The 27,063-nt window shown below is 39.7% G+C and overlaps 1 protein-coding gene across 3 annotated transcripts in view; it reads right to left on the bottom strand.

Annotated features, from left to right (window-relative positions):
* LOC148037917 (arginine--tRNA ligase, chloroplastic/mitochondrial-like) overlaps window positions 1-25,337 on the bottom strand; it is a 41,886-nt gene extending 16,549 nt beyond the window's left edge. The window contains exons 1-7 of one of the 3 annotated variants that reach the window (XM_087676929.1): window positions 25,197-25,337; window positions 24,944-25,093; window positions 24,700-24,836; window positions 24,543-24,618; window positions 23,861-23,962; window positions 17,473-17,688; window positions 17,264-17,344 (exon numbers count right to left, since the gene is read on the bottom strand). In XM_087676929.1, coding sequence (XP_087533055.1) covers window positions 17,264-17,344; window positions 17,473-17,688; window positions 23,861-23,962; window positions 24,543-24,618; window positions 24,700-24,821 — 597 coding nt within the window. In that variant the 5' untranslated portion in view covers window positions 24,822-24,836; window positions 24,944-25,093; window positions 25,197-25,337. The other 2 variants (XM_087676930.1, XM_087676928.1) reach the window with 2 other exon arrangements.
* Between the last annotated feature and the right edge of the window lie 1,726 nt (window positions 25,338-27,063).

The following is a 27,063-nucleotide window of genomic DNA, read 5'->3' on the forward strand; positions in this document are numbered from 1 at the left end:
TGCAACAGCCTACTGCCTAGACCCCCATAAATACAGTCGTCTGCCTTCAGCTGCTGCTGCCAATCCCTGGGGAACACCCAACAGCTGTCGCCTGCTCCCTAATGCCTCCAAGCTGCTGTTACCTGCTACCAATGGCATCTAGATGGTCCAAAATCTGATCAGCAGCTGCTCCTTCCTCTCTCTCATAGGCTGAATGCACTGAATGAGTCTCCCATCCCCAAACAGCCTTCTCTCCCCTTGCATGGGCATTTTTGCCGAGTGGCAGCCTTCTAGTCCCATTTTCCGGCAATTTTCAGCCAATTAATGAATTTTCAAAATTAATCAATTCTAAAAATTGATTTCAACCCTTCTAACCCTGCCCAAAATAAATGTGCCCATCCAAAAATTAATTGGCTAGGCCATTTGCAACCCCAAGGGGTCCCCAACCTTAATTGACTCTTGGACATGCACAGATTAATGGTCCCCAGGTTGTTTTTCAAAAACTTGTTTTTTGCTATATCCTTTTCCTCTTTATTCTCACTGAAACTATCTTGAACTTGTCACAACTTTTGCCTTTGACACCCATTATTTCCTCTTGTACAGGCGAGCTCAAGCTCAACTGCCAAGACCCATGGACCGCTTGCGTTCCAAGCCGAGCACTAATACAATCCCTTGGATGCATGCTGAATACATCCAAGATCCACTACATACGAGAGGTGTCCATAACTGGAGGACTGGAAGTGCTAAACCCCCACACCTCCTTGAGCATCAGGCATTGCTCTGGACCCCTGCTTTGCTAAACTTAACAAAGCTTGGCTCTAACTGAAAGGCATCTAGGTAAAGCTACAACAATGAGTATGCTTTGCCAAGTCAACCTCTTCCATCCATTTAGCATCCATTGGTGAATAATTCAAAAACTTCACCAAATATCTTCTGGAAACTTTACCCCTGACCTTTCTTTCCTCATGTGCCAAAATCTGCTCATGTACCTGTTTGCAGACTAGTCAGCTCAGTTGTGAGTTTGTGCTGCAGAGGCTATGGCATTTCATTCAACATTTTATGTAATATTTATCTGGTATTTTTTGGTGTTTTCTTAAGGATTGGGGAGCATTTAATGTTGTGCGACCAGCATTAAATGTTGGCCGACTGCATTTATTGATCCCCCCACTTTATGCCTATTTATTGCTGGTTTCCTCCTTTGGTTGTACTTCAGCCATCACTTGTGGATTCTTCAAGGGAGAGAGGAGATGGTGTCGGGGTGCCCACACAGCCAATGACTCACTGTTGTATGCTGCTATCTCGTGTTCGATATGGATTCCATTTCCTGAGCATACATCCGAGTTCTCATCTGTATTTGTGTTCATTCATTCTTTCTTTCTCTTGTCTTGTGTTTCAGCAGTGTATTTCAGCATGTTGTTTAAGCTTCCTTTGCTGCAACACTTCTGACATGGTATCAAATTTCAGGTTGTGCACACCTTGCGGTGTGTTTTATTGCTGATTTCAGGACTGATATAACCCTCTACTGCCCAGGCATCTGCTGTCAACCTGATTGCGACCAGTTTTTGGCTTCCATACTCTGTGTTTTGATGAGCGTCTGCATCGCCTGCCTATCCAACACCCCCTGTTGCCTGTGTTTTCATCATCAGGCTGCTGGCAACAGTTCCCTACACCTGTTTATGCAGTGTGCAGCCTGCGTTTTGCTGTATTCAGTACTATTTTGGGCTGGGCGATTAGTAGAACAGGCCGTTTTTGCTGTTTCTGGCAGTTTTGAACTGATTTTTTGACTTTGTGCAACAGATTTTGGCTTATTTTGGTCAGATTTTGGGTTATATTGTATGTGAACTCTTGCTTTTTCCAATTTGTGCTCGTGGTTTGGGTGTGTTCCCTCTCCCAATCCCTTCTTTTCTCTACTTCTTTTCTAAATCCTCTACAGATGGCTCATCCTTGCACATCCACTGATGACAAGCTCCATGGACCTGATTATTACACGTGGAGTGTGGTAATGAAGGCTTGGTTTATTCAGAAGCGGTTATGGTACGTGGTTGGGCAGAGCTATGGCACGTCCTCGACAACCTTCTCCTGTTCCATCTGATTTTGATGAAGGCAAACAACCATGAGGAGGCAGTGCTTACATGGGATTCAGATGATCCCCGTGCTTATTCGGTATTACTTCGGTGTATTTCCAAAGAAGTCCTACCGGCGGTCACCTCCTGTACGACAGCTTCAGACATATGGTCAAAGTTACAGTTGATGTAAGAGGCTCCTTCCACCATGAGGACTATTACTCTCTATGGTCAGCTCCAATAACTGAAGTTTGAACCCAAGGATACGATCCAATCATTCCTACTTCGAGTTACCCAACTCCAGTACCAGCTTTGCACTATGCAGTCTGCCCTATCAGAGGCACATATTGTTGGTACGGTACTCTACAAACTTCCTCAGGAGTTTGATGGAGTAGCGAATACTTTACGGGCGCAGACGTCTACCACTCCTGTCAGTTTTCTTCATATGTCCTCCATGCTACTTGAGCATGAGGCTACATTGCAACACCAAGGGAGGCTTCCGTCACATTATGGAGATTCATGTGAGACTCTTGCAACTTCAGAGAGGGGTTCAATGAAGAAGAAGTCGAAGGCCCAGTGTTACCACTGTGGCAAGAAACATCTTTTACGGAAGAACTACAAAGAGTTCGCGGCTTCCAAGAAGAAAAGGAGCAAAAGACAAAGCAGGATGCGGACTCCTCTGGCGAGTCATCATCTGCCTCTGATTCCAACTCCAATCCTCCGGCCACAGCAAAGTCCAAAAGGAATCAGCTTCTTCAGATCATAGAAAGGGCTTGACGGCCCCTTCCTCTGCTGCTATCTAGTCATGGCATGATGGCATCCCTCACAACTCTTCGGTGCCAACAAGGGAGTGTGAGAGGGTGTGTGGTGGGGCAAGCGTGCCTCATCTATATTTTTCTACAGATGCACAGGATCCAAAGAGGGATGTCCCTGACGCATCGTCGTTGTCTAGCAGTGAAATCCTAGAGTCTAGATTTGACATCTAGATTCGTGATGGGCTAATCTTTTCTTGAGAGAGCGGGAGGCTTTCGTCTAGAGCTCACATGAGGGGACACTTTGGCAAGTTTGGCCGAAGGCAAGGATTTTATGGTCACATGTTCAAAGACATATTTAGCAAATTGGTCTTATAAGTCCTAAGTGACATAGGTAACATAACACAAAGAGCTGCTATGATTTTTCTCTATTTTCAGGTGGTGCTCTTATGATTGACATCGACATCAGATACTCTCCGAGGCATCTTGGTGGTGGGGTGGCCACTCCCTGCTTGGATATCCATGGTTCTTCTAGTGGTTCTATGTTGAATAGTTTATGATTTCCTATCATTGTACTATTGTATTGTATCAGATCACCCCTGATTTGAGAGAGGGTGTTAGCAAATTAGTCAACTCAATTGTGAGTCTATGCTACAAAGGCTATGGCATTTCATTCAACATTTTATATAGTATTTATTAGGCATTTTCTGGTGTTTTCTTTAGGGCTGGGGAGCATTTAATGCTGTCCGACCAGCATTACATGTTGGCTGACTGCATTTATTGCTCCCCCCACTTTATGCCTATTTATTGCTGGTTTCCTCCTCCTTTGGTTATACTTCAGCCATCACTTGTGGATTCTTCAAGGGAGAGAGGAGCCAATACCGAGGTGCCCACACAACCAATGACTCACTGTTGTATGTGGATGTCTCGTGTTCGATATGGATTCCGTTTCTCGAGTATACATCTAAGTTCTCATCTATATTTGTGTTCATTCATTCATTCTTTCTCTTGTCTTGTGTTTCAACAGTTTATTTCAGCATGTTGTTTATGCTTCCATTGCTGCACCACTTCTAGCAGTACCAATATCTCATCTAGCTCCTCAACCTCAGGCTGAATTTCAGCATATACGTCCTCTAGCACATCACCACGAAAAGGCCTCAACAAACTAACTAAAAGGCATTATGTATCTGCCAATCGAAGGTAATTTCGGCCGATATGCAAAATTGTCGATCTTCTCCAATACTTAGTAGGGCCCATATGATCTCATACTTAACTTCAAATACAACCTCTCTCTTCCTTTCATCTTTTTTCGCCTTGTCTTTTCAAAACGTAGCAATACATAATAACCCTCTGCAAAGTGCAAGGCACGTCTATGGCAATCAGCTGCATTCTTTTGCTTTTCATGAGATCTTTAAAGTGCAAATTTTATCTTTGCATAGACTGCATCCAAGCTTTCCACATTGCGATCAAACTCAAAGATCTTATCCTTAGTGTATAAAATAGGCGGTACCTTCTTGCCACCCTCAACAATCTCAAATGGAGCTTTGTCAATAGAATTGTGCACCATGTTATTGTATGTAAACTCAACCAATGCCAAGTACTACTCCCACTCTGTTTTATGGTCTGATATGTAGCATCTCAAAAGATCAAGCACTGTGGAATTTGCCTCTTCACACTCACCATCTGTTTGTTGATGGAAGGATGATGAGAATTTCAGCATGGTACCCATCTTCTCAAACGACCCCTTCCAAAGTAAATTGGTCATCCAAGGATCTTAATCACTGACGATCGACTCTTGCATACCATGATACTTAAAGACATCTTGCAAAAATAAACATGCCATATGATCAACCTTTATCTTCTTCCTCACCAAAATGAAATGGGCATGTTAGCTAAGCTTGCAAATGATAGTCAATATATCATCTTTCTCTATAAAGATCCTAGGAAGCTCAAAAATAAAATAAAGAGCAATCCTTTGCCAAGGCCTCTTTGGAATAAGCAAGAGCTGCAAGAAACCCAACATCTTTTGTCTATCATGCTTCACTTTCTAGCATATGATGCATGTCCTAACAAATTGCCTTACATCACGCCTCGAAGCTGGCCAATAAAAGAAATGCTCTATTGCTTCAACTGTGGTATCAATATCTCTAAGCATCAGATACCACCAAGTACTTGTGCGGCATAACTTGTAACAACTTTTGCCTTTGACATCTCGTGATTTCCTCGCATCCCGGACTCATAAATTTACTCTAACCCCAATTACACCTCACATGTGCGTCATTTACTTTAACCATGTGATTAAAAATTAATCCTCATATTAAGTGAGGTTTCAAAAACACATGTCCTCATGACACTGCATGGCAACATTATTTGTTAGGGGCCAATCATACTACTTTTTTGGGCACCAAAATGATTATTAGACTAATTTTTAGTATTTAAAGATTAAAAATTAATATTTAATAATGGATAATGCTTCAAAAACTATTTGAAAATATTGCCACTTGCCATAAATACCCATGCAAGACTAAAAAACGTCTTTAGAGGCTGGAGAGAAGCATTTTGGTGCATTCAATCTACAAGAGAGAGATGTTGTTGGTTTGATCTACAGCCATTAGAGAACCTTCTAAGGCAACCAAGGGCAGGAAAAGACCAATCAACAACAGATAATAGCATTTACAAGCTGTTGAGACACAGCAACAATAGTAAATGACTGATTTTCTTCAATTATTCGCGAAGAAAGTCTGAATTTTCTCTCTCCTCAGCATTCTCTCTCATCTCCTAGCATTTCTACAACCTTGCTCCAAAGATTGTAGCATTGAGATTACCAGAGATTGAGAAATTTCAGATTTCTCTGCTCTAAACCCTAATCTGCAACAAAAATTAGGGTTTAGCAACAGCCTCAAGAAGCATCCTAAAAAAAGCTCCAAGACTTGGATTCAACTAGACTCAAGCTGTTTTCAATCAAATTCAATTGGAGGGACCAACAAATCAATGAATTTAGGGAATTTTCATCTCCATCAAAGCGAGTGAAGACGAATTGACTACCCGAATCAAGCGCAAATCAAATTGAAGACTTGCTGGTCATTTTGGATAGCAAGGGGAGTTAGAACACTGAAAGGGATTGGAAGAATCCCATTGTAAATCTTCTTCTTCAATTAAGTTAAAGAAAAATCGAAAGGGATGCCAATTTTGGGACCAACAAGGTATCCATTATCCAAGATTCTAAGTTATTATGCATTTCCCAGTTTTGTAATAAATATCACTGCTATACTAAGTTGTTTTCAAGGAATTACCACCCCTCCACCGAAGAAAGGCTGGCTTCATGCAGATAAAGCATGAATTACACCCAAGAACTCTTTCTCATCGACCTACAAATTCCGCTCTACACCATGGAAAATACGGCTCTCATTAACCACAACTCAACCATCCCGCATTAAGACAGTCCCAATGTTGTTTTCACAAGCATCACACTGAACCACCAATTACTTCCTTAGATCGGGCAACACAAGCACAAGATCTGAAGTCATTTTTTCCTTCAAATGCTAAAATTTCTATTGTTGTCCATCTAAAGGGATTTTTTTTTCTACAAAGTATGCAATGAATATGCAATTTCAACAAAATTGCGAACACATTTCTTATAATAGGAGCATAGATCCAAAAAGCTGTCAATCTCATGTGCATTCCTCATAGATGGCCATGAACATATTGCTTCAACCTTTGCAAGGTCTGTACGAATACCATCAGCCAGCACAATCTGCCCCAAAAAGTGAATTTTATATAATAAGAATTCACTTTTCTTGTCATTAATAACCAACCTATACTTAGGCAACTCATTAAACGCAATGTCCATGTGCTTTCTATGCTTTACTTCATTCTTTGAGTAGAAGATCATGTCATCAAAAAAGAGTTCACAAATCCCCTATGTAACCTAAAAATGCAATTCATTATCTGATTAAAAGTGAAAGGAGCATTCGTAAGTCCAAAAGGCATGACAAGAGCTGTCTTAGGCACATCCTCCAACCTCATGTATATCTAATGAGACCACTTTTCAAATCTATTCGACTGAATGTGGCTACCCCCTACAATCTATCCATAACATCTTTGATCTGAGAAATTGAGGACCGATTTTTTATTGTGATTTAATTCAAAGCACAATAGTCAATGTATGTACTCCATGAACCATTCTTTTTCTGCATCAAAAGCACTAGAGGTAAAAACAATGAAGAGCTAGGTTGAATCAGCCCTTTTTCTAAGGGCTCATTCACTTTGCTCATAATCTTCTCTTCTTGGGCTACATTGACCCTGTAGGGTGGCTTATTAGGTTGGCTACTTCCAGGGATAAGATCTATGCTATGATCTTCAAGCCTTTCATGCAATAACTGCCCTAAAAGTGACTAAGACAAGCAATCAGCATATATTTTCAAAAGTGAAATGCCATCCTTCTCTAACTTTGGCATATTTCTAACGTGTTCATTATCAACCTTATCCTTAGTAAAAACTAAATATACTAAAAGGTAATTTTTTATTACATTAGAAATGATAGCAACCAATACAACAACAGGAACAAATTCCCCTTTCAACTTTACATCCAAAGTATGGGTCTTGCCCTTATGCTAAATAGTAATCACTTTGGTAAGTGAATCAATCACTACATACATTCCATGGCATCATAACATATCAACCAAGACATCACAACCCTCAAATGGAGTAATAAAGAACTCTTTATTGTCCACATATCCCTAAATGTGCAACCAAAGCTTTCCAAAGAGTGGTGTGATAGGCTCTGCATAGTCTTTGTATGCCATTCTAACTCTCCCTATGGATCCCATCTCATCCTCTCTAATGCCTAGAGTCGAGCATTGCTAGATTATTTAGGCATTTTATTATGGTTATTATGATGCTTATTTGGGGCATTTTATGCTAGCTGACCAACATAAAATGGTCGTTGACTTACCCCCATTTTAGGCATTATTTTCTTCTTTATATACCTGGCTTCCTCCTCATTCAATCATATCATCACCTACATGTTTTGTGGAGACAGGAAACCAATGCCAATGCCTTGGAGCCAAAGACTCATTGTTGTACGTGTCATTCTTATGTTTAGTATATGGATTCCATTTCCCAAGCACATCTCTGAGTTCTCTTCTTTTGCAATGTTCTCTTGTTTTCTATCTTTTATCTTGTGTTCAGCAGTTTATTTCAACACTTGTCTATGCTTCCATACTTTTGACATGGTATTAGATTGCAAGATCTAGGTTCCTACTCGATTTTTTTGCTAATTACAAGTCTTTCTTTCCCCTGCTGATCAGACAACTTGCTACTAGTGGTTTTCAGCTTGTGTGTACTCAATTGCTGCCTGCATTTTCAGACCAGCAACCTGCGTTTTCAGCCTTCCCCTAGATTCTAGCCTGCAATCAACAATTCACCGCATTACATGATACATGCTCAACCAGCCTGTGTCTTTGCATTTCTACCCCTAATCGTGACTGGGCAACTATTTGTATAGGCCGTTTTTGCTAATTCTGGCAGTTTTTTTTACTAGTTGTTCTTCATTTTGCGACAATTGCCCTTCGCTTCTAATTAGATTTTTGGTTACACTACATGCGAACTCTCCTTTTGTGATGCCTTTCCTATTGGCTTGGCTGTATTCTCTCTCTATATACCTTCTATTCTCTATCTTTCCTTATTACCCTCTCCAGATGGCTCCTCTGTGCACTTCTACAGATGATGAGTTACATGGACTTGATTATCTCACTCTGTGATGAAAGCCTAGTTTGTGCAAAAGTGGATTTGGTACAACGTCCTTTTCCTCTTCCCGAAGATTTTGATGAGGACAACCATGAGAAAGTTGTACTTAGATTAAATTCGAACAATGCACATGTATATTCTACATTGTTCGATCTATTCTAAAGAAGCTCTAGCAACAATTACCTCCTACAAGACATCCCCAAAAATATGGTCGAAGTTTCAAATGTTGTACGAGGCACCTTTCACCATGTGTGCAATGACTCTTTATGAACAACTTCAACATCTGAAGTTTGAACTAAAAGATACCATTCAATCATTTTTCATCCGTGTTAAATAGGTATAGGACCACCTTCGACACATGCCATCTACCCTACCAGAGGCCCATCTCATGGAAACAATCCTCTACAAGCTCCCCTTGGAGTTTAATGAAGTGGCAAATGCTTTGAGGGCAAAAACATTCTCTACACCTTTGAGCTTTGCACATATGTTCTCAATGCTGCTTGAGCATGAGGCACCTTTGCATTTACAGGGGAGGCTTCCATCTCATTATGAAGATTCCAATGAGCCCTTTATAGCTTCAAAGAGGAGTGACCGAAAGAAGTCGAAGACCTAGTGTTATCAGTGTGGTAAGAAGGGCCACTTCAGGAGGATTACAAGGAGTTAGCTGTAAAAAAATGTCGGATCTAGAGCATGGCCATGGAGGTTGAAGGAGGAAGAGTGAGCTCGTGAGGTAACAAACATCGAGATCAAACGTCACACAAGTGAATTAGGTTCCAAGATGGAAGCTCGGACTCATTAACACAATCTTGTGTGTTTGACAATGACACAGACACTTTGCTGGAAGTACAAAAGTACTATGACATTGCATTCAAAAAGAGAGCAAGTACAATGCTTTATAGGAATAGACTAGGCTGCACTTTCCACCACTGTGCATATTGGATTTTGCATCGTGAGCCCACACTGCTCCATACAAAGAGACTAAGCTAGGTGTGATTGCCAATATCTCAACACCCCTTCTCAATCACAACCAGAGAAGTACAATGTGTTTAGAGGCTTTAGTAAGCAACCACCTGCAAAGTGTAGGCATGCCACAAACATGGTAAACACTAGAGGCTATTGTAAAAAAGGCTAAGTGTGGATACCAAAGACATGGTGGACATCCAAAGGCTGTAACATGGGTCTCACAAAGTGTACAGAGACTATAGTACAAGGTTACATGAGGACTTTACAAGCTTATATCAGAAGCATTAGGGCTAGGCAATACAATAAAAAAGTTTAGTAAAAATTTGGATCAAGGACCGACAGGCCCTTGTGGTTTTTAGCATTTTTAGATATGTCATTATGAATCATTTCATCCTTCTTCAAGTAGTCTACTTTGCTCTTTTTGATCTTATACGTATCCTTCACTTTGCTTGTAGCTTTAGGGTCCTCAAGGTTAATATTGTTCTTCTTCTTCTCCGCTTTGCTTGTAGCTTTTATATTTTGGTCCTCTTCTTCATGGTCTTCTTCTTTATTGACTTTGCTTGCATTAGTCTTTACGTTCCCCTCAAGCAAAGATATCATCATCTTTGAGCCAACAAGAATCTATTCAAAGTCTTTAAATAAGGTCATTGATTGTTCTTTGATGTAAGCAGCTCCATGTCTTGCTGCAAGTGGATCAAACAAGTCTTTCATATAGTACAAATGGGCAACAAGAATCTTCTCAAGTTACAAGCAAGTTCTTCAAGTTACTGACCAAAATATAAAGTTCTTCAAGCTTGTAGCTTTTATATTTTGGTCAAATTCTATGCCACATATAAAGTATCTTGAGTGTTTTTTGACTCAAATTTTCATCAATCTTCTCAACTTCAAAATGACTTTACTTGTTTGATGTTGATCAGTAACCAAGTTGACTTGCAGTGTGTTGAAAAACACAAGCAGTGGTAGCATAAAATTTCACTATGCTTGATGCTTGTCCTTCAATGAAAGCTTCAAATCTTCAAAAGCTTTCCAAGGCTTACTTTTTGGATACTGAAATATTCTTGGAAACTTCAATTCTCAATGGATCAGAGTGACAGAGGTTTGGTTTAAGTGGCAAGAGAGAGAAAATGAAGGAAAAAAATGAGCTTAAGGTAAGCGCCTATGGCTGCCAGTTACAGTTTCAGAACAGTAGCTTGATATTTTGGCTATAGCAGCTCACCCAGTGGACCATTTGAGTTGAAATTATGTCAGGAGGTAGCCCATATCATAAACTTCAAAAGCCCTATGGTAGCCCTTGACATTGTGAGGCATAATGATGGCGCCATCAGTTGAACAGCAACAAGCTAGCTATGGCTTCCTGCAATACCACCTCTGAGTAATCTTCTAATATCTCTCTGTCTGGAGTGAAATTTTCTCAAGCCCTCTTAGCTGAAGTAAGTCATCTATATGATCAACAAATGCCCCATGATAACTCGTGGAATAATGCTCACAATAGGGAGAGAGAACAAGTCCAATTTACAGCAACGCAATTTTGTGTCAAATCTGTGTTTTTCCACAATATCGGGCTGTACGTTGCACAATGTCAGGCAATTTTGAGCTAAAAAGATGCACTTAACCTAAGGAACAACTCCCAAGAAGAAAGCTCGAAGAGATATGGCAGCTCCAACAGAGGTATATAGGTGCTGTCTATGGCAACCAAGAGAGAGTGTGTGAAGATGGAGGTGGAAGATGAAGGGTTTATGTCAAGCTGAGCTAACCAAAGGTTGAGAGGAGCTGAAGGAGTGATTTGTAAAGCTGAGCCATGCCCAACTGGGCTCGAATACCATGTAAGAAATGTCAGATCTAGAGCATGGCTATGGAGGTTGAAAGAGGAAGAGTGAGCTCATGAGGTAACAGACATCAAGACCAAATGTCACACAAGTGAATTAGGTTCCAAGATGAAAGCTTGGACTCATAAACACAATCTTGTGTGTTTGACAATGACACGGACACTTTGCTGGAAGCACAAAAGTACTATGACATTGCATTCAAAAAGAGAGCAAGTACAAGGCTTTATAGGAATAGATTAGGTTGCACTTTCCACCACTATGCATATGGGATTCTGCATTGCGAGCCCACACTACTTCATACAAAGAGGCTAAGCTAGGTGTGATTGCCAATATCTCAACATTAGCAACCTCACAATAGAAGGAGAAGAAGAAGAAGAAGCGAGATGCCAACTCCTCCGACAAGTCATCCTCTTTCTCACACTCCAACTCCGGTCCTCCAACCAAGGAGAAGTCCAAGGCGCAGAAGGGATCCACTTCTTCAAACCACGAGAAGGGCTTGGCTTTCCCTTCCTCTGCTACTTTCTAGTTCCTATGATGTGGTCATTCCTCACAACTCTCCAATGCCAAAGAGGGGCGTGTGAGAGGATACTAAGATGGAGCAATTAAGCCTCACCTATACAAGTATACAGGTGCACAGATTCCCGAGAGGGATGTCCTTTGACGCATCAACCGAAGTCTAGCCGGTTCAAATCCTAGAGCTGGGATTTACATCCAAGTTTATTATAGACTATTATTTAATAGAAAGCAAGATTGGCTCCTAGTTTAAGATCACATGAGGAGACACTTTGGCAAATCACATATGTTTAAAGGCATTTTGACAGGATGATCTTGTATGTCACTACGAGACATTATTGAAGGACACAAAGACCTATTATGACTCTTCTCTATTTTCAAGAGTTGGTACGATCAACATCAACATCAAATTCTCTTCGAAGCACCTTGGTGGTGGCTTGATCACTCACTGCTTCGATATCCATGGTTCTTCTCTAGTGATTCTTTGTTGTATGGACTATGATAAGCCTTTGTCATTGTATCATTGTATTGTATCAGATCACCCATGATCTCAGAGAGAATGTTAGCAATCCAAACAGCTCATGTGAGCCAAGCATGGCTAGGTTATTTTTTATTATGGTTATTATGATGCTTATCTGGGGCATTTTATGCTGGCAACCAGAGACTCGTTGTTGCATACGTCATTCTCTTGTTTGGTATATGGATTGCATTTTCCAACACATCTCTAAGTTCTCTTCTTTTACAGTGTTTTTTTATTTCCAATCTTCTGTCTTGTGTTCAACAGTTTATTTCAACACTTGTCTATACTTCCATTGCTACATCACTTCTAATATTATTCGCAGTCATTCATTCCCTACAGTGTACAAGTGATTTCCAACCCTTTCTTCGCTATTTTAGCCTCTTTTCAAGCTGATTTTCATATCTACCTCTTTTCTCAACCTTTGACAACTTATTCGACTTCTCTCTTCTCTTAGAAGCCCAAATCTTTCCCACAACAAAGTATAGGCTATAGTAGCAATCCCTATGAGCTAAGACATGCTAGACATTTAGGCAACCCACATACATACTTTTCCACTTACTCATGAAGAGGAACTAGACAAAAAGAAGTGACAGGCAACAATGCATCCCAAAATTTCTTATTGTATTTCTCTAAATTCTTGCATCCCTTTGCATCAAGCTTATTCCAAGTTGTCATGATGTCCACCTTAAACGTACTTGTCAATCAATTCAATGCAAACATTTGCTTGAATTGTACCCATGTTGACAGTGCTCTTTCTTGCATTAAGAGCATGGACCATGACTACAACACATTTTCCTTCAAGAAAGTGACTGCCTTTCGAATCTTAGAGGATTCGGAGAATTTTTCCTTGAAGAGGCTACATCAAATTGTTGAATGAAAGTCAAAGCTTTCAGTCTATCTTGTGCACCACTGAAGGACTCAAACTTCGTCCCTTTACCACTCTCATCAGTCTTTTGCTTCCCATTTGGGAGTCAAGTTGTCATACACTCGCTATTGCAAAAAGGGTGCATTTATTGTATTTGCATCATGACCAAGTTCCAAAGAAGCATTTGCATGACCAGCACTCGTTCCTTGAGCCCCATAAGCATTCGGGGGTGCAAATGCATTACCAAACATGCCACTTCATGCCCCAAGAATCAAACCAAGGTTGCCATACATAAGGTTTTACATATTACCAATCATACCCAAATATATTGAGCATTGCACACCATGCATTCACTATTACATACCATGAGGAGTTGTACCATACATTCTTGTAATGTGGTCCTTGTCCAACCATTGCATAAAAAATCGTGCTACCACCAAAGAATCCTAGCTGCCCCATCATTGCATGAATACCTGACCATCCAAAATCCATTGGATTGACACTTTCATAATGGCATTGCATATGCATACCTTGCCCCGTAAGTACCAATTGTCTTTCTTCATTGGCTCCTTTGGGTTTTCAACTAAAGGCTTGGCCACTATCTTCGGTGCACCTTGTTGTCCCAAAGGCATAACAAATGACTTTTTCTTCTTATCCTTGTTGTCCTTCGTAGAAGCATTCAAAAATCGAACAAATTTTCAATCCTTTGCTAATTCAACAAACAAATTAGCTACTGTCCTCATCCGATTCTTGAGTTGGATTTTCAACTAAAGACTTGGGCACTATCTTCGGTGCACCTTGTTGTCCCAAAGGCATAATAACAAATGACTTTTTCTTCTTGTCCTCGTTGTCTTTCGTAGAAGCATTCAAAAATCGAACAAATTTTCGATCCTTGCTAATTCAACAAACAAATTAGCTACTGTCCTCATCCGATTCTTGAGTTGGTCATCAAATTCTTCTTCCCTTGATGGTCAACAACATCATTTTGCCTTGAATGCCCTATCTCTTGTGCAACAACAACATTTTCAACATGTTGTCCATCATGTGAGCCTTGTCCAAGATCAAGCATTGCATTTCCTTCTTTCCATGTGAATGTCCATACTAAGAGGCATCATCATTGGTTGATTCCATCTCTCTATACGATAACATCTTGCTATAATTTCGCAGCTAAACACAAATTCAGCACTAGCACAAAGCTTTTAGCTGCAATCAAGTGCCCTAAGCCCACCAAGCCAAAGGATTGAGTAAGAGGTATCCCAACAATGGAACCATGAAACCAACATTTCTTCTCGGAGAGAGTGGTAAAACCTAATCAAGCACTTAATTACAGCAATTAACAAATAAACGTAAACTAAATGAACAAACAAACCAGAACATTCTTAGACATTGGACACCATGTTGGCCCCAAAACTAGCGTCCCTTGCACTATTTCTTTAACTTGTATTGCTATTGCATGGAGTACAACGAAGATTTTGTATTCTCCTTCCCTGATCCAAAAAGCCCCTCGCTCTCACAACCGATCAACAAGTCTTTCAAGTAATTTTTCCCTTGATTTTCACTTGGGACTTGTACAAATTGGACCCTTAACTGGCCAAATGCTGCCCCAAATCAAATGGGATGGGCTAGCATCTAAAATCCCTAACAATTCCTTTGAATTCCAGCTGCTGATTTCAATGCATGATGCCTCTACTAAACCCTAATTTCTTTTGAGAATTAAGATTTACAGCAAAAATCTCACTACTGTCCACCAAATCTGGCTGAGAAACTCTTCAAATGGCAGAGAAATGTTGAGATACTCTGAGAATAAACTGAAGAAGGTGAGAGAATGCTGAGGAAAGAGAAAATTCAAAGTTTCCACACAAGAAAACCCTCAAAACTGCTTGCTACCTACTCTAATCTACATTTAATAAAATTGCCTATTGTCTAGACCCTCATAAGTGCAATTGGCAGCCTTCAACTGCTGCCACCAATCCTTGGGGAACACCCAACTGTTGTCGCTTGCTCCCTAATGCGAGCAAGCTGCTGTCACCTGCTACCAATGGCATCCAAACAGCCCAAAATCTGATCAACAGCTGCTCCTTCCTCTCTCTCATAGACTAAATGCACTGAATGAGTCTCTCCCATCCCCAAACAGCCTTCTCTCCCATTGCATGGGCATCTTTGCCAAGTGGCAGTCTTCTAATCCCATTTTCCAATAATTTTCAATTAATTAATGAATTTTCAAAATTAATTAATTCTGAAACTTAATTTCATCCCTCTAACCCTGCCCTAATAATGTGCCCATCCAAAAATTAATTGGCTAGGCCATTTGCAACCCCAAGTGGTCCCCAACCTTAATTAACCCTTGGACATGCACGAATTAATTAATTAGTCCTAGAGACAAACCGACACCAACCAACATCCAAAACCAATAGGCATAACTTGTCACAACTTTAATTGACCCTTGGACATACACAAATTAATTAATTAGTCCTAGAGACAAACCAACACCAACCAACATCCAAAACCAACTGGTATAACTTGTCACAACTTTTACCTTTGACACCCACTGTTTCCTCGAGGTCTTGGCTTGTCACCATGAAATAACTGCCATGTGCATTACATGTGCCTTACAACATTGCACATTTGATTAATAAATTAATCAAATGTTACTAACAACAGCAAAGCATCTCAAAAATTTTAAGTCCCCGTGACACATGCATGGACAAAAGATTTGGAAATATGTACTCAAATTGCTACTCTTCATTACAAAGTTAGCACCAAGAACCAATAGTGAGTATCAATGGACTTTAAAACATCCCAAAAGTAAATGAGGTTAAGGAAGTCTCCAATTGTGGGGGAGAAATCCTCACTCCTTAGACTACATGACATGAGATACATCCCTGCATAGACTAGACTGATTGTGTGGGAACACCAATTTGTGAGGCTTGGAAGATGAGATCTGCTCATGCTACCAATCCCAGGCTACAAGGTCAGCTAAAGAAGATATATAGTCAGGCAGTGACTAAAATGTCATATTCAAAACTTTGTTTTTGTTTGATGTCAATGTTAGGGTGTTGCTCGCTATTCAATTGAGCGCTCACCAATGGTCTAAGAGCCACAACTTGCAAGCATAAAGACAATGGCAACAAAATTGGAAAGATATGGATTGATCAGCTGCTTCAAAACCTTTCATAATCGCATCCTCTTCACAAAGCCACATGCTATAGCCAGAGATAGATTTCAACCTATGCCATGCACTTAAATTTTGTACTATATGAAACTAGAATAATTTTGTAACAATCAATCACCTAGATATCAAGAGATAGATTCCAACCTATGCCATGCACTCAAAATTTGACACTGTATGAGCATTCAAACCAGAATAATTTTGTGATAATCAATCACCTATATTCCAAAGGAATTTCACAACTTTGGCATGCTGAAAATTTTTTAGAAGCACTTTTGATGAGAAACTAAAAATTTCTTATTTTATGCAGTAAAAAAGCTCACAGGCTTATTTTGCAACCCAATATCTTTTTCAGCTCCTATATTTTGTTGGTCATATTCATGAAGGAGCGCTGCTTGAAATTCCAACATCGTGGCTTCAGCAAAATTTTAGCAAAGGGTCCAAACGGCCACAAAAGAGGCTTTTCTCGCAAGACATCGATATATGATGTCCTAATCTTGGCTTTCTCTTCTTGCCGCAGAATCCAGATTGCCACTTTCATTCTAAACAAGATTAACCTTGTTGAAACTTTGCCAAAAGTACTGTTAGCTGGCATCTTCATTATAAATGTTCCTCAAATTCTCCAAACTCCTCGTATTAAAAAGTGGCTATGGTTAGTTCCTCTAAAAACATCAGCTTCAAGTTCCTAAACACTCACAGAGGTTTGACCTTTGACCTTCAAAGCCCTGTGCAAGTAACTGATATGAGTTCTCAAAGCTAACCTTTTGTGGCTTGGAAAACTAACAAACTAACTAACTAATACTCTTCATTGCAATAAATTCAGTCCCTGTAGTAGCACAAACAACAGCTTAAATCACAAAATTACCTGTAGTTTACCAACATCAAATTCACTGGATCCATCCCATTCAGGATACTCCTCAAATAGATACTCAATCAGCATGCCAAACTGCAAAAACAAAATAGATGTCACAAGTGCAAAAGTTAAAATCGGAAAATTCCCTTTATGTATCTCCAGCCAAACATGAAATCAAAATTTCCAATGGAAATGGCAAACATCAGATTCATTTTATGTACCTGGGTACCCCAATCACCAACATGGTTTCTTCTTAACACATCCACTCCACAATACTCCAACATACGTGCAATACAATCACCAATAATTGTTGACCGTAGATGGCCCACATGCATTTCTTTCGCAATATTTGGTGAAGAAAAATCCACCACAGCTCGTTTGGTTTGAAGCTGAGGTGCCCAAGTCTGTATACCGTTGACTAACATACTCTGTATTTTCTGTAGTGACAGAATGTACTACTAACGATCAATTTTTACTCTCCTTGATAAAATAAACTTAGCATTTTGTATTTCCTAAGACATACACTTATAAACCATATCACACATACTTTCTTTTTGTACATGCACTGTGACATACTCTCTCTTTAAACTGTACGCAGACAAGAAGACACTATACAACTTTTTTTTGGTACACCGATATATCATGTTAGCTTTTTTAAGTGCATATACAAGGAGGCACAAAAACAACCAAGGTGCATGCATGCATTCACAAAAATAAAAAAGAAACAAAACAAAACAGGCCCCTAAACACTGTTCTCACTACATCAGACCTAATAACATGTGCAAATGCACCTATTTTTTACCCTGAAAATCCTTTCAAGCAGTCTGCGAATGTTTCATCAGAACACAGAGGGCATGGAGTGAGAATCTGATAATGTATGCAGACAAGTGCAGGACAATCTGACAAATGCATGAACCAGCAGGGGCAGGCATAGTGAGGCAGAGGCTAGCATGGAAGGCTGATAGAGAAGATATGGCACTGAAGATCAGTGATTGGAGATTGGAAAAGACAAAAATAGCTCCCCTAAGTTCCCTTCACGTATAGAACTAGACTAGACAGATATATGATCATGACAATAACTTTTTGAAGTTGATTCAATTTGGCCTTTTCCGACTGTCCTAAAGCTGAATAAATTTGCCATTAATTAGCCTTTGTCTTAAGCCTCACTTAAGCTTACTTTACACCCCTCTCAGGCCCAAAAAGGATCCTGAGAAAATTTCCCTTTGAGTGAAATGGAAGCCAATTAAATTAGAAGTCCACCCTCAACTCTATTGTGTTGAAATAATAAATGAGAGCTTTTTGGGATCAGGGCAATGATGTCCAAGACCCTATATGTGCTGCTTCTACTAGAGGGAGCTTAGACACATGCAAGGGTTTATGTGCTGCAATGAAAATGGACATTGATGAGTCTTGTGAATCAAATTTTCAAAATAGAAGCACCCTCAAGGGTTTTCACTCACTCAAATATGCATGGATAGTAGCCTAAGAACACAAGGAAAGATGCAAGCGCCAAAGAGAAATGAACCAAAAGTTGCATATACAAAGAAAGTAAAACAACTTTCTCTCACCATCAAGGCGATGTCAAACAAGGAGGAGCAAGGCCAAAGCTCCTGCAGAGTCACTTGAGCAATAGCCGATGGAGTCCTTGGTAACAAGGCTGCCAACTACTAGGGTGTCACCAATCTAATGAAGAGCAAGAACATCTCAACTAGAAATTGATGGAGACACATGGCCTTCATGGTAGCATCATAAGGGTTCTCAATACCCGATCGCAATAGAAAAAGCAACAACAATCAATATCCTTAGTTTGGACCAAGAAAGCAAAAGAGAACACGGAGCCACCATGGGAACATTGAGAATCCCAGATTTCTAGCCTATTTACATGCAAGCACATGTCATGGCAAACAGCAGGATGGCATGTGTAGCATGATCACAAGGGATCAAGATATTCATCTGACAGCAATTGAAGTGGAGATTTGGAGCACTATCCAATGCTCAAGGAGGTAGCAACTTCAATCCCTCACAAACAAATAGACCTCGATATTAATGGTTAGTAATATATTTGATTTGGGACTTCTATGATGAGTGGTCATGGCACTCCAATTGTAACAGTTCACCTGGGTGCCTACTACAACACTAAGTACTAGAGTGAATATTGAACAATGCTTTTAGTGGCAACAATAGTTACAAATGCAACATTTCTTTATTATTAAAACTAAATTGGCAATACAATTGTCATTGCCCAAAAACCATGATCATTGGCTTTCCACGCTCAGCTCTCAAGCCAATCTAGTACAATTACTCACTGATCTACAATGCTCAAATATTTGTTTGACTACTTTCACCAACCAAAACCAAGAGTGCCAAGTCTAAGGAGAATGGTTGTGAATCCTCAAAGGTACAAGAAGACCAATTTGCCTAATGTTGGATCTTGCCCAAAAACCCTCTTTGACAAACCTATTATTACCTTGAATACCATCAATTGCAACTAAAAAGTACAAAACTTGGTAGAACAGCATTGATCAGCTCCAAAGCCACTCAAATGGCTTTAAAACTGTGTCACTCAACCTGAGATGGCATTGCTTGCATCAAAACTGCCATTGCCTGCCCTGCAACTGCCATGGCTTGCTCCAAGACAACTTCACCAGGCCAAAAAACTGCATCAGCCACATTCATATGGCTTTGACCAGCATCATAGATAACATTGTGGCATGATAGATAGCATTGCCAACATGATAGGCAGCATTGCTAACATGATAGACAACATGGCCAGCTTGATAGATAGCACATGATCAGCATCTAGGCAGCCACAAGCAGTGGCAGCAGCAGCAATTGGTGGATTTATGGGTGGCAACCACAATCTACCCAAGCAGTCTTCATATGTGGAAAAAGATGAGGTGTTACACCTCCAAAGTCCATAAAGTTCTCATGCCCTTTGCAAAATAAACCTGTCATTCTTAAATCTCTACCACTAATAATAGATTGTGGCATATCATGAAACTTGGAGATGCAATACATAAACAACTTCGCCATGTGGTCTATCAGTATCATTTTGCTCACCAAAATTTATTGAATGTGCGTATGATAGTCCAAATCCCATCATTCCATGTAGGTGCCCTAAGAAGATCAAAGATAGAATCCACATTTATGCTGAACCACATACATGTTCAAACAAAGGTATCAATATCACACCTCAAAGCTGGTCAATAAAAGAAATACGCTATTGCTGCGCTATTGCATCAATATCTTGATGTCTCACTCTTACAACCTTGTGTAAAGAAATGCTAATCTACAAAATATAATCACAATCGTACGACAAATGCAGACTGATGAAGAAACACAATTAGGGTTAGGGTTAACACAAAGTCAATGAACAAAAAGATAATGAAACTAAATAATGAATGGATAAATACATTGCTCAGTGTAGCAAACCCACTATGCAAGGTGACAACTAACCACCGAACTCCCATCTCGAGGACCGGGGCAAAGAGTATGAGCAAAAGAGAGTGTTCTACTCTAGCAGATCTCAATACACAACAAGCAGCCTCTGAATGTTTCTGGCAGCAACGAACACCACCTGTATACAGAATTAGTGATGACAAACAGGCAATAGAGAGCACAATCTACAAACGCAAATCAGGCCAATGACGTAGTAGCTGTACAAATGGGCTGATCAGCAAAACACAAATTCTCAAGTGTCAACTAGGGCTGGGCAACACAAGGACTGCAAAAGTTAAAATGCAGCAGTTTTGCTGACATCAGCATAGGGCAGCAATTGTAAAGACTATACGGCAGCTCCAAAAGATCGGTAGACAGCAAACGCAAGTTATGACAGTCTCTGGCAGCAATCACCTGGCTGGACAGTAGGGAAGAAGGCTGGTAAACAGTCCCAAACAGCAGTGGAAGGCTGGAAAGCAAGCACTAAATGGTAGACACCAATGGCAAATGGGCTCTGACTGAGATATCTTCCACATATGGGGTGTGGACAACAACAAGAAAGCACCTCCAAGCTGCAAAAACGAGAATTGAGGCTAGATGGAGGGCATAAGAGATGAGTCTAATGTCCCTCACCCATATATTCGTAGATATAAGTCGTGTTGTTTCACGTGCAAGTTGAATCCTAGGTGGACATTTTACTCATACATGGTGGAGAGTGATTTTCAATCATCGCTTTTGACCTCAATTGCTTAGTTACACTTGGACAATCATACATTATCGGAAAGCCATCCTCAAGAGTATAATGCTCATGATGCTCACCATCAATCAACTACAAATTCTTTCGAAGCCTTTATCCTGCAGAAAATGTGTCTTTATCTCGTCCAATTTCTGATGATGAACATGGGCAAGAGGTTGACCCATCTCATATATTTCACAACTATCCAAGCGAGAGTATGGTTCAATCAAATGATCAATCTAGGCAGCAAGATCAGCACCTAGCAAATAATGCTTTCATACAAAAGAAGCATAAATGACAGCTAAAAACTCTCTCAAAAACCTACCAATTCTTTTTAGCGCCTTGAACAACTCTACTCTCATAGACCACCACACAACCATCTTGCATGAGAACTATGACAGTGCTAAGTTCTCATGCTACTCCCACATGCATCACACTAAAACACAAGCTTTTCAATGCTCATTTATAATCAAAACTAGATTCAAAGTAAAACGATAACACTAGAAACTAATACTAGCCAAAGGTTGTCACAAAGGCCATCTTGTGCACATCTTTTTGAACCTGCATCTCATGATATCCACACTTCAAATCTATGTAGTTGAATTTTGCAAATCCTTCCAAGTTCCAACCTACCAAGGATTTCATCTATTGTCGGGTAAGAAAAATGATTCTTGATGGTAATTTTGTAAGCAAATAGTCAATACACATGCCATAAAAGTTTGAAATGTTCCTTCTTTTGAACCAAAAAGAACAAGTGAGCAAAAAGGGTTGGGCTAGGCTCAAACATTCTTTATATTGTTGAAAGGAATTCATCATTAGAGGTAGCCGAAGCTAATACGGGAGGGATTGATTCTCTCTTAAACTTTACATCCATACACGAGTCTTTTCCATATGCACTTAAGGTAATTTTCTAAATAGAGATATCCACCACACCATGGACCCTCAGGCACCAAGGCACACCCAACAAAAACACCACAACCCTCGAATGCACCATGCAAAATCCCTCCACCCGCAAAATTGTTCCACAATTTTCCAATAATATCTAAAACGATTTAGCATGGCCAAGGCGAGACAATCCTCACTCCTATATCCCATCTCCTCTAGACAAATACCTACTTTGCCTACCCACTCTAAAGATATAAAGAGTTCACCTCTCTCTCTCTCTCTCTCTCTCTCTCTCTCTCTCTCTCTCTCTCGTAATGAGTAATTATATTATATCATGTCAAAATACAAAATGAGTACAAAAAGCCAAGGCAAAGAAACAAAAAATAGCACTAATGACTAAGTCAAAAACAAATACATTCCAAGTGACCCAATCATGCCAACATTCCCAACTCTCCAATGAAAGCCAACAGACCTTCTAAAAAACCAATTTCCATGAGCAAACTAAGTTCCCCTCTCTCTCTCTCTCTTTCTCTCTAACCTACACTTCTCTTATTTGTATAATCATTCGTGTATGATGTTCGCTCCCATCTATAAACTTGAAAGTTGTAGCACATGGCAAACATGCAACATATGCCATAGAGGTTTTGGTGTGTTACCCTCGAGTATTCATCTTATATATACTAATAAAATTGCTATTTAGACTTTAAACATCTATTCTATCATCTTTAGTCCAAAAGAAATCAAGCTTTTTTTTATTCATACTGATACCGTACCAAACAAGGTACCATTTAGTATCATATTTTGTCATACCGTACAGTATGGTAACTCACAACTATGACCAGCCTATAAATCTTTGAGCAAATTCCATCATATACTTTGAAGGCACATTAAAAAGGGCTTGATAAACCTGAGCTTAACCCTTAAGCAAAAAGCACACGTTTCAAAGTACCCTGCATTGTCAAATTTTCAAAATTTGTGAAGAAAAGGTTGAAATTATGACAAATAATATCAAAACAAGAGAGCTAATATGTATTAGACAGAAACACAAAACCAAAACATTGTTCAAGCCTCTCATGGAAAATCATAAATCTAAAACTAGTAATGAAAATCTAGTGTTTTTGCTAAATCTTAAAATTGTATAAACAATCTTTATACTTCAGCTTCTTGCATCTACAACAAAAACAGTAAGACAATCTGAAACAAATCATAATCCAAATCAATTAAGATTCAAATTCATTAAGCCATTTTCTTACACTTGATTTGAGAAGAACAACTATTAAATGGAATAACTTCATATTTTGCATGCAAGAGTTCCATAGCCCCAATTTTAACATTGTAGGAGTTGAACCTCACCCTTGACTTTACACACTAAAATTTCTAGAAACCATGCACCTCATAGTTGTTTTCCAAAACATTTATATACATTTTATTTTCACATTATAGAAGATTTTAGAGTCAACATGGTTGATCTAGTGGCAAAATAATAGGATCTTCATCATGACAAAATTGACAAGTAAACATAAACTATGTATTTAGAGAAGTAAACTCACCTCTTCAATCCAAAAGTTTGAGAGAACAATATTGACAAATCCTGGCCCAGCAACACTTGTCTTCTCTATAAGGGGAGACTCAGGTAAATTCCTTGCAAGCGCCTATGGTGAAAAAAGAAACATAAGACAAAGCCTTTTGTCATGGACAAGTTCGAGGGCAACTTTCAACTATACGTTTAACCTATTTTACAAACATGGAGCAAACATATTCCTACTTGTAAACATTAAAAGCTAAACGATAAGATGCTAAAATGATGCAGCACATGCATCTCAATTTCAAAAAATGGAGGACAAATCCTTTTTTTAAAAACATATTTGCAAGCAACTTCCAACCATAGGTTTGACCTATTTCAAAAAATAAACTCGAAGCCAACATATTCCTACTTGTGACAATTAAAAGCTAAACAATAAGATGCCAGATGATGCAGCACATGCATCTCAGAAATTGGTTTTAATCTTTGCTTCATCTCAGAAATTGATAGCTAAGTGTGAGATGGAGGCTGATTTGCTTGAAAACAGCCCAATTGAAAGCTCATTGCTGCGAAACAAACAAGTAGAATATACATTTACCCTATTGACGTAAAATCCATGGTCTACCGGTGAATATGGCTTCTCTGTAGTAAATAATGCTCTAGTTAAGAAACGTTGCAGTCTTCATAGGCGAGAAACAAATAAATCATACCTGACCTACAGCATTGGGACTCTTGAACTCGGTTGTTTTCCCTTTAATTTTCGACCATGCAGCCATGGCATTGTTGCTGCAAATAGATATCATGTTAACTGCGTGTTTGAAGTAATGGACCTGGAAGTGCTAGTAGCCAAATGCGGAGGATACGCACCATTGATAATCGCCGAATTTATTGGTGCAAGCAGCCACTATAGGCTCCATAGAATCATACTCTCTCAATGTCGTCGCGAGCGACTCTTTGATCAGGTTGGAGAGTTGCTGGCGCGCAGACATGATGCCACCAGATATCTGCAGAAGTGTCGAGAAATGCACACCGCTATTTTAAAACTGATGCGCGTACAATGGAAGAGTAAAACTAGTGCCTGCGGCAGCATTCGAAATGATCGGGAGCCTACAGATTCTGTGCTGGAGCACGCTTGGCCGCGCTCTGGATGTGTCGACAGGCTCGTTGGCAGAGAGCAGCGGCACAAATGATGCAGAGGGAGCGCTCCGCTACTATCCTCCACCTGCTTCTTCTTCTTCTTCTTCCGGAAGCTCGATTCCCCCTGGAAGACGGCCGGAGGCGAGGTCGACAAATAGGATTGAGAGAGGGTAAGGTGACAATGCATCATCATTGTCGTCGTGGTAGGGTTTTAGCAGAAAACTTACCTTAGCCTACAGTCTCCCGCGTCGGTTGAGGACTAGCTGGTGCGCCGGTGGGCTCCGGTGGCGCTGTAACTTTTTTGGCGGGATGGGCTTCCTCCTGGAGGCTGGTATTCGTCCGTTCTACTTGATCCGCACGAACCCCCATTTCTTTTTTACCTACGTTTCAAATAGCCTAAAGGTTGGTTTCACCCTCTTATGGACACTTGCAAACGGAGTCCAATTGTTCGAGATAGTAAGGTGCCTAGTATGCATACTTGTAGCATGACCATTGATCACACATCTCACACACGATCCTTTTGGAAAAGGAAGTTTGTTGATTAGCTTCAATGTGCACACATTGTTTTAGGCAAGGATCCAACACATGCCAAATTCATGGCAGGGTCGAATAACTTTTCACAATCCACAAATCCATGTTGAATTTTGTGAGTTGGCCATCCAAATAAATGTTTAAGTGAAAATAGCAATTCCTTGATCATGTTTGGCTCCTTTTGTTCCAATAAAATACCCCAATAAGAGGGATGGTTGACACGAGGGCATGTTAGCATTGTTAATCACATGGTACTTAAGCCTATTAGTTATCTTTATTGTCATGAAAGGCATTGACTATGACTTTTTCTCAAAAGGCCATGGATGTGTAAGGCATGATTGGTTCAAGATCAAGGCAATGTATCAAGACTGATGATAGATGTAAATCAAGGAATTGATGTGATAGTAATTCAACTAATGAAACCCGACCCTAAGGATGAGCCCATAATACCTGATGCTTACCTCACAAATTGGTTGATTGCAAAGAAGGAAATGATATTAGACACTTTTATCAATGAGGGATCAAACAAGAGCGCAATTACATATGAAGCTTGGACCCTAATTCGACAACCCTAGCTTATGCCAATCTCAACCCGTATGGGGGAATGCCTTACTCATTGTTGGGAAAGTACAACATCATCATTACTGTAGAAATTGAGAATAACCCTATCTTGTTCTATGTACAACCTAATGACATGGTTGTTGGAAAATAGGTGTTACTTGCCAAATCATTCAAGAAGTAAGGAAACTACAATGTGGAATACATTGTAATGGCAGTGCCCTTAGCATTACTTAGTAACTACCCAACGTAGGCCAATGATAACCTCCTACAATAGCTTCAGTGCAACGTACGAAATAAACAAAGTTGAAATCAAAGCCTTCGTCTAGATCTCAATAAGATGCATCAACTCCAACCAAAAAGGCAGTCACTAACTCCAACAATTCAAAGAATGACAAATTTGTGGTTGTCTATAAACCAAAGATCTTGCAACTCGAGATTCACAACAATAATCACCCCTGTCTATTGCTAATACATTAGACAAACAAGAAAATAAGATGTAAATCTAGAACCATAGTAGTCCCATGCCATTGTAAACCCTACAACAAGCCCTAAATACTTCCCATCAACTTGTTGAACCAAATTAGCAATCATCCAGCCAACCCTGTGATGAAAGAAGAATCCAAGGCAAAGAAGCTAGAGGATAAACCTCAACCAACAATGAACGAACCCACATAAATCTAGTAACAAAATTCATCGAGTAAGTTTGTCAAAATGTCAACCTCTTACTAATTTGAAACGAAGTTATGAAATGATATTTGTGCTTGAACTAGTAGAGGTAATGGGATTCAAACATAATAAGAATCCTTCCAATCCCTATATGGCTTGTTTGATTTGTTGGCACAACAATATGTTCTCCTAGATGTTGGTGCCCTAAATGAAGAGAATGCTAATGGGTATGTCAATAGTTGGGAGGATTATGAGCATATATTTAACCACCAACAAAAAACAAGAGATGGACTTAAACATAGCTTGCTAAAGGCTATAGTTAAAGAAGCAAGGCTC

Source organism: Lygodium microphyllum, chromosome 4, assembly GCF_053477565.2.
Source record: "Lygodium microphyllum isolate KBCC chromosome 4, Lygodium_microphyllum_v1.1.10, whole genome shotgun sequence".
In the NCBI taxonomy this organism is placed as follows: domain Eukaryota; kingdom Viridiplantae; phylum Streptophyta; class Polypodiopsida; order Schizaeales; family Lygodiaceae; genus Lygodium; species Lygodium microphyllum.